At 39.7% G+C, this 14,729-nt stretch overlaps 1 protein-coding gene across 4 annotated transcripts in view; it reads left to right on the forward strand.

Moving 5' to 3' along the window:
- The window catches only part of PRIM2 (DNA primase subunit 2), a 219,443-nt gene that overhangs the window by 125,696 nt on the left and 79,018 nt on the right, over positions 1-14,729 (forward strand). For all 4 annotated transcript variants that reach the window (XM_075923673.2, XM_075923677.2, XM_075923676.2 and 1 more), the window contains 2 exons: positions 8,889-8,961; positions 10,843-11,028. In XM_075923673.2, the coding sequence (XP_075779788.1) occupies positions 8,889-8,961; positions 10,843-11,028 (259 nt within the window). The remainder of the gene's footprint in view (positions 1-8,888; positions 8,962-10,842; positions 11,029-14,729) is intronic.

The raw sequence follows: 14,729 nt of genomic DNA on the forward strand, positions 1-14,729 counted from the left end.
ATGAGAAATTCCTGAGCCAACAAAATTGAAGAGGAACTCATCTGTACATATTATTCTAACATTCTAATATGACTGTACAGAAACTGAAGCTTTGCATGTGTCAAACATATTAAATGGAAGTGAAGTTTTTGTTTCCCAAATTAACTTAAGTTTACATTTAGCTTTCTGTGTTCAGTAACACATGATCTCTTGAAGTTCCTCTAATACAAATATTCTGTAGGAGGGGACTAATAAAAGCAAAACAAAATGAGTGTTGAACTGTCTTGGGCAATACCAACAAATGAATATGTGACTGTGTACTTAATCTTAACATGTGCAGACTTGGAAAAGCTAATGTTAAGAGTTTATGAAGCTAACTTAGTCTACTTACCTGACTAACCTAAACCAAACTAAGAGACTATTAGACAGTAGTTTAGGGACTAATTTAACTCCGAACTCCTGCAATTCTTCATTCCTTTTTTTTCTTTTTTGCCTCAACTCGAGCCTCGCCTCATCCATATTCACAAAAATTAGACGTGAATATCCACATTGACATCCATGAAATCAGATATCCGCAGATATAAAGCAGATACCTGTGGATTTGCAACACTCTATTTATAGGCTCAGATGCTTGGGCCCTCATTCTATGCCCACAAACTAGGGTATACTTACTCCAAAGGCTGGACACACATGACATGCTTATATATGTATTGATGGCTTGTACATATATATTAATGATTTTAGATCATTCTCACTTATGTTACTTTTATGTCGTTTTTTGTTGTTCTTGTGGTGTACTTGTTAAGTTTTTCAGGGTTCTCTTGGAAGCCCCTATACCATGAAAAATCTTACCACTAACTATTGAGATGAAAGGTATCAAGCTTACACAACTTGTCTTTGATATCTGTGTGAAGGGTCCCAGACATATGTAAAATAACTTTGCTTTAGCTCAGCATTCAGGATATAGCCTGTAGGTCTCTTGTGTTACAGCCAAATTACTTTAATATAAACTTATAAGCCTACTGTAATAAAAAAGTAATTAAACCATAAGAAAATATATGTAGATATCTATAGGCAGGTTAGCCCTATAGGCTACAGAAATAGATAAGGAAGTGTTGTTTATTCTTCATTACACAAGAACTAGGATAAACTTAAAAAACAAAACCTGGTCCGGTAGCACTTTATAGACGAACAAAACATATAGATGGTATCATGATCTTTCGTGGGCACAGCCCCCTTCTTCAGACGACTGGAGTTCTTTCAAAAAAGCTTTTTTTTCCCCCCCAAAAGAACCATGTCTAGGCCGCGTTTTCACTTTCGAAAAATGCTTTTTCAAAAAAGCGCTTGGAAGCATATATGCAAATGAAGCACAGGATAGTTAAATCCGTGCTTCATTCGCACTTTTGATTTGCCTAATTTACATTCCTCTTTCGAAAGAGGAATGTAGTTTAGACGTGCTTTAGGAATGTAGTTTAAGGCAGCCCACCAACTGCTTTTTTTTGTTTTGTTTTTGCAACCGCTTTTACCATTCGTCTGAAGAGATGGGTTGTGCCCACATAAGCTCAAGATACAATCTACATGTTTTGTTAGTCTTTAAGATGCTGCTAGATTATTTAAATTTTCACTATTATCTGGATGGCCTTGGATGTGACGACTGATTTAAGACCTTCCTACCACCCGCTGTTTAGAAAAGTGTCTTAGTACATATATTTGAACTGTCTAGCCTGTGGAGGTCCTGATCCCTCATTAGTGTCTTAATATGCTTCTGTAATACAAATACGCTAGAAATGATTTATTGTTTACATATAAGAAGTTCTTGGGCTTATGTATTCAGACTAGATGTTGGTTTTGGACATGATGGTATTGTATGTAGTGTTTTGTAAGGTAATTAGGGAGCTCTGCAACATGGGAGAAATACATAGTGGAGACAACTAAAAGAAAAATGAAAGTGTGAAATTTGAAATCATGGGAAATGCATATTTTATTGGTTCATGACCTGACTGGTAGCATGAATAGCACTGAAACTGTGTAGAGCCCTCTACAGGATTGTTTGTTTTTTTGCTAATACCGGATAACATAAATAAAAATGTTAACATATAAACAGACATGAAATGAAAAATCCTCCAATAGCAATTCCTGGGCATTGCAATCTGGCAATGTTCAGGTTTTGTTGGGCCACTTCGTCAGGCCCAGCCGTGCAGCACAGGATCCGCTATTGCAGAATGAGTGTAGGGTCAGCTCACTCCTAAAATCTGACTCCTATCCTCACTGGGAGCAGGACTGGAATCCCTTCTCTGAGAGAAAGTTATCTGCTGGCTAGAAATAATTGACTCTAGAGATTCTTTAATCAAAAATAGATATATTTTTAAAATAGGAAATCTAAATATATACATAATAAATCTGAGACATTCAAATGAAAACTAATTTTGATCTAATAGTCTTTCATTGGCAATACATCTGCAAACTTCTTGTCATTTTTGCTTTTGTCACCTGTTTTCACTCTTCTGGACTATATTCTTTGTTGAAAAAATAACCTCTTTCTTTGATATTCTAGAAGCATGAACTAACCTTAAATTTAAGATGTTGCTACAAAAATAAAAATGGTAATCCTTACAATTTTATTTTTTATGTAAAACCTTGGAAATTGATTCATTCTGGATGTTTGAATGCATCTTCCTTGACGTTTACATTTCTTTATTTCCATTGGGTGCTTGCTGTGTAAATTGGGATAAATCTGTTAGGCCATGTTATGGGAAAACTCTAGAATAGCAAGGAAGCAATTAATTATGAACTCCTCTCAACTTGTTTTGCTCAAATACTGATTTAATTTAGATTTATAACTGGACCACCTTACTACTTGGTAGTAGGTTTTCATTTTTTTATTACTGTGTTAAATATACAGATATTAGTTTGACTTGCATGTTGCACTCAAAATAAAAATGGACTCTTTTATTAATTTTTGAAAGTACTAGGTGCTTGTAGCAATAATTTCACACAGTTGTGTTCCAATTTCTTCAGGTTATTTAAAAACAAAAGTGAATCATGTTTCTTTGTATTTCCCACTATGATGCTTTGCAGCTATTATGGTAATATAAACAGGAGTAAATTATAGTTGTGGCATAGTATAGCTTAAATCCAGGGTTAGAGTGAGGCCAACCTGCTTCACTACAAGAAGGCTAAACAGGTTAATGGCCTGGTCCAGGCCCTGCTTCACTGAGAACACACAGTTTCGAGGCTTAGGCCTATGCTCAGGCCGAGCTAGCAATTATTACACCAAGGCCCTGTTTGAGTGGACAGTAAGCTTTTTCAAGTGTTCAGCTCTATGCTTAGGCCAAGCAACAGTCAATATGGCCAGGTCCTAGTTCAGGGTTGGGCAGTGAACAGTTAAGGATGAGGAACAGTCGGGTTCTCTCACCCTGGTGGAGAACTAACCAACGTAGTTGTTCTGCCCAGAAACAAGGGAAGACTGTCACCCATGGATTGGTGTGGTTGAGTGGGGGAATGCAGGCCCACTCACTCGATTGAGTCCTAGCCCAGGGCCACTAACAGTGGCAGACCCAGCTGTCCTGACTGCAACATACTGACTTGTTCACTGGCATTGCTTCAGCCAGACCACTGTCGGCTACCCTGGGCTATTTCTTCATTCTCCCTCTGGGCATATCTTACTTAGTGGCAGTTCCTCTGGGTCTTTGGGGAATGGAGTCTCTAGAAGGGCTTGCAGTTACTTTGGGTCTGGATTCATCAGTGGTCCTGGCAGTCCTGGCCAATCCTCTGCTTCCTGGAGGTGAATGCCAGCCTCCCACTTCAGGAACTCTTGGAAAGGCATATGGCTCCTTCAGCTGCTGGGGCCCAACTTCTGGCATCACCCTTCTGCTTCCTGGGGGTGAGGCAGGATTGATACGTTGGGGTGGTTTTCCCCTTCTGAGTCAGAGGGAGGCCACCCTGCCTCATCACACAGTGCCATTGCTATTATAATGGCTACAGTAAATGTGATACAGCTTTCAATTAAATTGATTTTTAAATGTTTTGTTGCATTCATCCATGCAATTATATTTTAGTTGCTAATATGTTTACATGATACATATTTTGCAATAATTGTGTACAGCTGTTCCCCGACTTGCGAACACACCAACTTAAGACCATCTGTACTTATGACCAACCTCCCATTATAATATTTTCAAGTTGAGAGCCATGTATGTCAAGTTTTTCGAACAGCGCATTTAAGAGTATTTCCGACTTATGACCAAATCGAGTTACGACCACGTGTTCGGAATGTGACCCGTTCGTAAGTTGGGGACTGCCTGTATAATGTTGTTGCTTGTGCAAAATATATTTCAAGTAGTTTCAGAGCTTAGTATTTTGTATGGGGACCTAATTTCAAAAAAAGAAACTAAATATTGAACTACAGAATTTTTTTGGAAACCTTCCTTTGTCCCATCACTCTTTTTTTTTTAAATAATGTTTTTCTCTCAGGTGAGGCCTTCCATTCACTCTCTCTGAAAGCATCCTTGACATAGCATTGTGAGGTAGATAATTTATTTTATTGTGCTCATTCCATAGAGAAGAACACTTTTTCTCCTAGAGTCATTTTATTCTAGGTAATGCTACCCAGACCTCAGTGGCTCAGGAGCCAAATTAGCAATCATGATTATACAAAAGAGTCACAGTTGTGTGAATTCATTTTTCATTTACTATTATATATACAATTCTCCCAGCAAAATAATTTACCAAATATTATTCTATCAATTGCATATAAGAACATAGGAATGGCCATATTGTGTCAGACCAAAGTCCATCTAGCCCAGTAACCTGTCTTCAACAGTGGCCAATGCCAGATGCCCCAGAGGGCATGAATGGGGAATCTTCACACAATCCCTCTCCCATCACCCATTCCCAGCCTCTGACAGAGGCTGAGGACACCATTCCTACCCATCCTGTCTAATAGCCATTGATGGATCTAACTTCCATAAATTTATCTAGTTCTTTCTTGATCCCTGTTAAAGTCCTAGTCTTTACAACATTGTCTGGCAAGGAGTTCCACAGGTTGACTGTGCTCTGCACCAACATCATTGGGTTCTTGCCATCAGTTGCGGGCAATGTGATTGTGGTCCCCCTAGTCCTGATATGGATCTCTGAGGCAAGCACTGGTCCTTTACTATTGGCATTGATTGTCTTCTGACCAGTTGTTTTAATTGATTCAGGTCACCAGTGCCGTGGGAGCATTCTTGTCCCCTTGGCACCGACTTTGGTTCCCGAGCCATCAGTATTGGCCTCCCATGCCTGTCACCAGACACCAGTATTGGTGGCCTCTAAGCACTCCGTTGTCCACATTCTTTCTCAAAATCCCATTCTGGAGGGTAGTTCCTCTGGGACCAAATGTTGCTTAAATCTTGAGAACTGGGTAACTGAGTCTGCATTGGCATCAGCAGTGTAAGTGCAGTGACAGTTGGGTTAGTGTCCCTCGCAGTGGCCTTTTTGAAGTACAGGGAGGCAGTGTTCCCTCTAAGCTGCACTGCAGCATGGCTTCACAGGTGATTAATCAGCCCGACTCAGTCAGTAAGCTCCGTGCACAGAGTCCTCAGCCTCTGATTGGGCAGGGCTGATTAATCACTTATGAAGCTGTGCTGCCTCTCAACTTAGCGGGAACAGTGCAGTGGGGTGGAGGTTCCTGTCATAGCTATGCCTCCTTTGCTTCATCCATTGACTTTTGCTTCAGTGTAGTAACTTGGCAGCGCTGGCCTTGATATTAGAGAGATGCTCAGAAGTTGGGAATTATAAGGATGATCAAGTCCCCCTCCTTTCCCACTGGTGGTACAATCTTTGTTCCCCAGATGAGGCAGCCATAAACCCCTCCAAAGTTAGCTTGCCTGATAACTTTAAGGGCCACTGGGTTTTGCCAGCCTGCCTGTTGACTCCAAGGATCACTAGGATGGCTGAAAACTTGGGACTGGAATTGGAGGAGATGGCTGAACTAGTGGACACCTTATTCAGTGTCCTGTCAATCTTTACCTTGTGTCACAGTAACAGTGCATAACTACATCCTCGAGATTGGACATTTGAAGGAAAATTTATTTCACAACCAGTATATAGTTTTGGGTGGTGAATAATTAGGTCCTGTTGGGCTGCTATAACTTAACTTATGGGTCTCCCTCCGTAAGTTCAAAGAGGCCATTCCTCAGGCTTTGACCTACGAGTTCAAAACTGTGGTGCAGAACAGCACCACAGTGGCCCAATGCTCCCTTCAAAAGGCATGGGATGTGGTGGATTCTGCAACTAGGGTGTTTGAGGCACAGCTTCTGGCATCAAACCACTAGACTTTCTCAGTATATGGAACAAAATACAGGACTATGAAGCACTTTAAAGACTAACCAGATGGTTTATTAGATGATGAGCTTTCGTGGGCCAGACCCACTTCCTCAGATCAAATAGTGGAAGAAAACAGTCACAGCCATATATACCAAAGGATACAATTAAAAAAATGAACACATATGAAAAGGACAAATCACATTTCAGAACAGAAGGGGGATGCGGGGGGGTGGGGGAGGGAAGGAAGGTGAATGCCTGTGAGTTAATGATATTAGAGGTGGGGAAGGGTAGATGTCTGTGAGTTAATAGTATTAGAGGTAATAATTGGGGAAGCTATCTTTGTAATGGGTAAGATAGCTGGAGTCTTTGTTCAGCCCCCCGCAGAGAGTGTTGAATTTTAGCATGAATGCCAGTTCAGAGAATTCTCTTTCAAGTGCAGATTTGAATGAATGGCTGTGACTATTTTCTTCCACTATTTGATCTGAGGAAGTGGGTCTGGCCCACGAAAGCTCATCATCTAATAAACCATCTTGTTAGTCTTTAAAGTGCTACATAGTCCTGTATTTTGTTTCAGCTACACCAGACTAACACGGCTACATTTCTATCAGTGTATGGAGACTTCCTTCCGAGATCTTTCATTCTATGGGAATCCTATTGTCTCTGACCAAATAGATGGAAAGTTGCATGGGCTAAGGGATACCAGACCTGTCCTTCACTTGCTGGGTGTATACAAGCTGCAATCAGTGTGTAAATAGTTCCAGCTGCTTCTGCCATCAGGCTTATCAAGGGCAGGTCTGGTATCCTTTAGCCTATGCAGCCTAGAAAAAAGGACAGAGATCCTCCCACCTACTGTTCACCTGCACAAATTGGCCTGGTGAAGCATTATGGAGAGCAGAAGTGCTTGTTTAGCTGGTGTGGTTGGGGTGACACCCACGCCAGTTCCTTGCATCTGCTGTTATTTCCCTCATCCACCTCCTTCCCTAGTATCCATCCTGGTTGCAGGTCAATTTGAAACTTTGAGTCCTGGGCCAGCTGCTCATGCCAACCCTTCTTTAGGCTGAAGCCCTAATGTAGTTAAGCTAACATCTTACAGGCCTCAGACCATAGGCTATGCTTTATAGTAGGGGTGGGGAACCTCAGGGCCTGGGGGCTGGATGTAGCCCCTGGCTTGCCTGGATCTGGCCCCTGATGCTCAGGGATTCCTCCCGCATTGGGGAGCCTGGACTGGGCACTCCAGCCCCCCTGCTACCCACTCATAGGGCTGGAGCACACAAAATCATCTAGCCTGGCTTTTCACTTGTGTGTGGCCCTTGACCCAAAAAAACTACCTTGCCTTAGTTTGATTATTCCAAATACACACTCACCCTTAATAAATGTTTGTCAAGCTTATATCTCTGTAATTTTTACTTATTTCTATACCTAAACTTAAATCTGTTTATCACATATTGATTACATATGAATTAACTACAACATTATTCATCCTTTAAATATCTCAGTAAATTTTTTTTTGTCATACCTACATAAAGCTAAACACGAGTCAAGAGTGTGACAATCTTGCAAAAAAAGCAAACATGATTCTGGGATGCATTAACAGGAGTGTTGTGAGCAAGACATGAGAAGTCATTCTTCTGCTCTACTCTGCATTGATAAGGCCTCAGTTGGAGTATTGTGTCCAGTTCTGGGCACCGCATTTCAAGAAAGATTTGGAAAAGGTCCAGAGAAGAGCAACAAAAATGATTAAAGGCCTAGAAAACATAACCTATAAGGGAAGACTGAAAGAACTGGGCTTGTTTAGTTTAGAAAAGAGAAGACTGAGAGAGGACAGGATATCGGTTTTCAAGTATCTAAAAGGGTGTTATAAGGAAGAGGGAGAAAAATTATTGTTCTTGGCCTCTGTGTATAGGACAAGAAGCAACGGGCTTAAATTGCAACAAGGGAGTTTTAGGTCGGACATTAGGAAAAACTTCCTAACTGTCAGGGTGGTTAGGTTGTGGAATCTCCATCACAGGAGATATTTAATTAGAGGTTAGGTAGACATCTATCAGGGATGATCGAGATAGTGCTTGGTCCTGCTGTGAGGGCTAGGGACTGGACTTGATGTCCTCTCAAGGTCCCTTGCAGTTCTAGTATTCAAAATAACACCCCACCCCAAAAAGTCATCAGTTGGAAGTGCTGCTGCAGATGCTTATCTTCTCTCTCTCTCGCTCTCTCTTTTTTTTTTAAACATACCTTTGGTACTTTTGCATTCTTTTCAGTATTTTAAATAGTGACTTTATTTCCTTTTTTAAGGATGTTTTCACGAGGGTGTCTCAACAGTTTCAAACTCAGAACCAATATATAAATATTGAAGACTTTTCCTCCAAAAAATAAAAGAACCACAAAATATTTAGACTTGATTTTAATGTTCTTTTTAATTTGTTTTTGAAAACCTGTAGATAACTATCAACAATTTTATTTTCTTATGTCTATGGTTTGCATGTAAAGTTATCAGTTCCTAAATTTAATTTGCTACAGAATTTTCTACAGAAGTTCAGTTCCTGCACTTATAAAATTTTCTTTTTTAACTAACTAAACTAAACAGCTTATTTCCTTTTTTCTTTCAGTCATTCATACATTGGCCCAGATTATAGCATACAAAAAAACACTGGGAAAATTTCCCTGGAACTCATTGATGCTGTAAGTACTTTGTGCTCATCATTTGTTTGCTGTATGTTCCTTGTTGCCTTACACATTATTAAAAATAATTAACAGTTCATTCTACCACCTCTTATGGTAACTTTGGCCTTTCTTAAAAAATTCTTTGCTCTCCATATCCATAAAAGCTGTGATGAAACTTTTTTTTTCCTCTTTAGTAGTGGCTTTCAAACTGTTTTCAGGACCAGTTCAACAAATTGTCATATAGAAGCTAAAATGAAGCAACGTTAACTTAACGTTCACCCTGTTAGAAATTAGAGTGGGATTATTTGTGAGTTGGTGTTAAATATTTAATTCTACCTCCAGCTTTTTTCCTTATTCATTCTGTAGTCAATTTCTGTTTAGTCTGCATAATTGGTCAGTTTGCCTGGGTTCTCTTTCCTTTTTTTTTTTTTTTTTTGATCTTTCAAATAACAAAGGAGAATATCTTTTTAAAATATGGATATAAAAAAGGATTATTGTGAGTTGGGCATACTCTTGATGTACAAGAGCTAGACAAATCAACACTGAGTGCAATATCAAGTTCAGGATACTGAACTGGCATTAATATGAGGTCAGATGAGATGATCTACTACTGTGTTCTGGCCTTAGATTCTGTGACTCTTTGATGCTTAAACTCACATTCTCCATTTTCCCTGTGGTATAATTCTTCAAGTAGCTACAAGCAGGCATAAGACCCATTGTAGTAGTTATGCAGTTTTTGTTGTTTTTGCTGGAAGAAAATGATCAGTTACACTTTTGTTACCTAGTAGCTTTCCCCTTGTGTATTTTATGTTTTTGTCCTTGGATTTTTGGAGTCAAGGGCATATTTGATTTATTTGTGTAGTCCCCTTACTAAAGGGGCCTCTGTTTTATTCTAATAAGACCCTGTGTGCTACAATCCAGACTACAATTCCCATGAGCCCTTGGAACAACAGAGGTAGGAGGAACTCTTGTGAGAGAGAGGAGGCTCTCTCCATGTGCTTGAAGAAGAGGCCTAGCACTAGGCCTAGCACTAGGTCTGGGACTCTGCCTTGCAGTTTGGAACCAAAGGGGGAGCCAGGCTGCTGCCAAGGACATTGACCCAGTGCAGGGGCTGTTGGAGTACAGCTACTACATGCCTGTTGGAACTGGGAGTTAGCAGGCTGCTTCCTATAGGCACAGCATGAGGCAGTGAGTTTGGGCCTTGCTGGAAGAGTGCTGCCTGGGACAGAGCTGCTGTTTAGCCTGGACCAAATCCTCACTACAGCTGCAACATCAGCGCGCCAACGCAAGCGTCTGGGACTGAGTCTAAGGGTGTGCACACTCTGGGGTGGAGTAACTGTTGTCTAGCTACATAAGCTTCAGTTATTGTTATGTGTTTTGTTAATGCTATTCCTTGCTAATCTGTTAATCCCTGTGTAGTTAAGTAAAGATTGTTTATTTTAAAGTATTCTATTAGATGTATATGATTTGTAGTTGTTCTGGAATTAGATCTAGCTTCATGTTGGAATGAGTATATTCCTGGAGGCTCTCAAGGCACCAGTGTGTGTACAAGGCCAGCCAGGTGTAGGCACCACCACTTTACATTCATTGCCAGGAAGGGACTGCAGCAAGGGGGTGGATAGGGATTTCCCCAGCTAAACACCATCACCCCTGGGGTACTCAGGATCTCTTTTGGGTTAAAACGCCAGGGGCCCAGGCACACCTGTGAGTGTGACCTGCTCCCCAGTAACCCGGGGAGGAAAAAGGGGGTTACATTTGTAATCCAGTGATTATTGTATAAGCATTTTATTTTCCCCAGCCATTGACCTTTTCAGATAGAGTTAATTAGTAATCCCAATAAACATATATTCTATCAGTTACTTGGTTAATCTACTTTATATATTTTTTTTTATTCTTCAGCTTTCTGTTAAATCATTTCCTCTGTGCATGAGACAGTTGCACAAAGCCCTGCGAGATAACCACCATCTCCGTCATGGAGGTCGTATCCAATATGGACTGTTTTTAAAGGGCATTGGCTTAACACTGGAACAAGCTCTGCAATTCTGGAAGTCTGAATTTATTAAAGGAAAAGTGGATGCAGACAAGGTAAGTTTGTTTTTGGTTGAAGACTAACTATCGAAATGCAAGGACTTTTTAATACCGTACTCTGTTCTTCAGACCTCACTTCATTATTAACTAAAACATTTTTACATGAACATAAGAATTAGGATAATACACCTGTCACAGCTCAATCCTATGCGTGCAGAGTTGGGGGAGCTGACTAGCAGAATAATCTCTGCAAAACCTGTTGCTGTGATTCCCAGAGACACATTTACTCAATCTCGGTCCCCCTGAGATCCAAAAAAAGCCGGGGGAGGGGGGGCGGGAGGAAGCAAGACTGGTTTTTCACTTCCACCACTGAAGTGATTCCAAGAAAGTCAGAGAAAAGAGCACTTGGGAATCCCCTCCCTAAGGTAAAGCTCTCCCCACTGCTCCAATGTCTGGTTTTTCTTGGAGTTGGGAAAAACAGAGGGAATCCACAGACAATAATGGACTTGGTCCTTGTAACTAGGCATTTAGTCCTAAGGACACAACAGTCAACCAATACCGGTTAATTAGAATAAAAAAACCCCAATCTTTTATTATCAAAACAAAACTACAGTTGCAAGCATAGTAAATTTGCTAGGTGGGAAGAGACATCATTTGATATAGGTATTCAAGGAAAGTCCCTGGGCTGTAATCCTTTTTTATAAAAAAGAAAACAATTAGACACTCAGATATGATTTCCAAACCCCCAAACAAGGAAAACAATAAACCCAGATGGACTATCTAAACTTTTCCCTAATTACACATTTTAAGGAGTCCATTCTTGAAGAGAGAAGTGTCTCCCATCTCATTCAATTCCTGGGAGAAACTGCTCTGCCCTCAAACAAAGGAGAGAGAGAAAAAACCCTCTTTTTCCAGTTTGAAATTCCTACCTGCATTGTTATTGACTGACTGCCCTACATCTTTGCTAGTTACCTTAGTGACCAGGTGCTGGTCAGCACTCCTTCTGATTATGTCAGCACCTTTCTAAGTTCTTTTTTCCTTTTAGGTACAATGTTTCTTTTATCTTTATTTGTTGGCGTTGCAAAAGAGAAGCAATGCCAAGGAAAGCCTTGCTCTAAACAAAATAGAGCTATATATATATTAGAGCTACAGGTTCAACCACTCTAGTCTGGCACCTTCAGGATTTGAGTGGTTTGACAAACCACGGAGGTCAATATTGTACTGAGTAGGTGTCTTTATTTTCATTTCACTGAGGTGAACGTTAAGCAGCATTGCAAGTGCTGTTCCATTTAATGTATGACTATACTGATATACCCTATATAAGCCTACGCCTAGCCACGGGTTATCAGCTCTCTCCATAACAAAGTGGTAGTGGTATTACACAATTTTATAGTATTTGGCACAAGTAAATAAGTAGATAAAGTATAAAAATAAACTTAAGCTTAGCAATATTACCAGCACTTCCACTGCTTGCTGGTCTCTTAGAAGACATTTATGGGTAATTTAGAGCTAAATAAAACAGCACAGAACACTGAGAGCCAGGGCTACGGGAAACTTGGTTATACCCATGATTAGCAGATAACCAACTAACTAAAATCATAATGGACTGTGGATGTTGCCAGAGCAGAGATGCCGGACTAGTGCGGTTCAACCTGTAGCAAGTTGTGTTGCACAGTTAAGCAGCTGGAAAACAAATGCAATTCATAGTCCATAGGTATGGTATGACAATGGTAACTTGCTCCACTAAGCAGGAAAATTGCCATATTTTGTACTAGCTGAAACTTTGGAGTATTCATTATTATTTGTATTATCATAATGTCCAACAACCCTAGTCATGGACCAAGACCCCTTTATGCTAGATATACAAAAAGATGGCTGTTGCTCCTAAGAGCTTACAATCAAAGTAAGAGTCAATACATGGATACAGACAGATGTGGGGAGTAAAGGAAACAATGAGACAGTTTTGGTCAACATGAGAGGCAGAGGCAGCAGGGGCCTAACTGTTAAATATTTTCTAGGTGTCATAAGAGTTTGTTTTGAGTCAGATAAGGTTAGTTTTCTGGAGGTTTGTGAAAAGCATCTCATATTAGTGAGAGCGTGAAGGAACGCTTGTTGGAAAACTTAACAAATGGCTGATTAGAGGCTGACATCATGGGCTTATCAGTGGGAGCAGACCTTCTGATAGTGCATAACAAATAGGATGGGGATAGAGTTTTAAGTGAAGACAACATACATTTCATGTAATAGAGAAGGGAAAGCTGATGGAACACAACAACATAAGAATGGCTGTAGTGGGTTAATCTAGACCAGTATCCTGTCTTCTGTCTTGAACAATCATCATATTATCCATCTACAGTCATCCACTTCTCTGGCAACCAGAGATACTCAGAGCAGGAAGGTGCATCCCTGACATCTAAGCTAACAGCCATCGATGGACCTATCCTTCATGAACGAATCTAATTCTTTTTTGTACCCCAATATAGTTTTGAACTTCACAGTATCCTGTGGCAACAAGTTCCACAGGTTGACTATGCATTGTGTGAAGAAGTACTTACTTCCTTTTGTTTTGTTTTTTAAATCTGTTGCCAATTAATTTTATTGGGTGACCTCTGGTTCTTAAGTCATGTGAAGGAGTAATTACTATTTCTTTCTCCACTTTCTCCACATCATTCATGATTTTATAGTCTATATCTTCTCTGTTTCTTTTTTCCAAAATGAAAACACCAAGTCTTTTTAATCTCTCTTCATGTGGCAACTCTTTCCTTTTTTTATAATTATGTATTTCTCTATACATTTTCCATTTATAATGTATCTTTTTAAAATGGGGTGACCAGAACTATATGCAGGCCCATCATGGATTTATATAGTGGCATTATGAGATTTTCTGTCTTATTTATATATTAATTTTATGATTCCCATTAGCTTTTTTGACTGCTGCTGCACATTAAGTGGATATTTCCAGAGGACTATCCACTGTGATTCTAAGATCTTATTTGTTGCCACTCAAGAAAAAGTTAAACTTCATCATTTTGTATGTATAGCTGTGATTGTTTTCCAATATGCATTTCTTTCCATTAATTCACATTGAATTTCATCTGCTATTTTGTTCCCTAAGTTAGAGAGGTAGCTGTGTTAGTCTCTTTAAAAAAAAAAAAAAAAAAACAATGAGTGGTCCTGTAGCACCCTATAAACTACCCTTGTACACATGCTCAGCATCAAAAGTAAAAGGGGCCAGAGCAGACTGATTTCCTCTCCAGTACCTTGTTACAGCCTGAGTCAAAATCCTTGTTTTCAAGGCTGATATTTCTGTTCTCCTGTAGATATTCCACCTATATTATTCTCGTTTTTTATTGTTTGTTAGTGTTTAATTATCTACTTAATGTTACACCTGGGCGATTTTTATAGACAGTTATTAAATGAACAGCCATTAGGGATTTTTATGTGTAATTTTGCAATACTTCGAAATTTCAAAGTGTCTAAAAACAGAGGATGGAAAATAATTTTTCCAGTCTCTAGTAAAAAAAAGTAAAAAAAAAAAAAAAAAAGAAATCAGCCAAGGAAAAGGAAATCACTTTCTACCAAAAGCTTTGAAAAAAATGTATCAAGTTACTTGATCTCCTCCCATTCTTATATCTGAACTTTGGCAGTACACAGTTATGGCCAAACCACCAAAGCTAAATGGCTTTGGTCAGCAAGATGCTGAAGTACCATGAAGATGGAATTTCTTCAGGCATATTTCTGTGGAAAAATGTATAAGA

Source organism: Pelodiscus sinensis, chromosome 3 (genome assembly GCF_052426305.1).
Source record: "Pelodiscus sinensis isolate ZL-2025 chromosome 3, ASM5242630v1, whole genome shotgun sequence".
In the NCBI taxonomy this organism is placed as follows: domain Eukaryota; kingdom Metazoa; phylum Chordata; order Testudines; family Trionychidae; genus Pelodiscus; species Pelodiscus sinensis.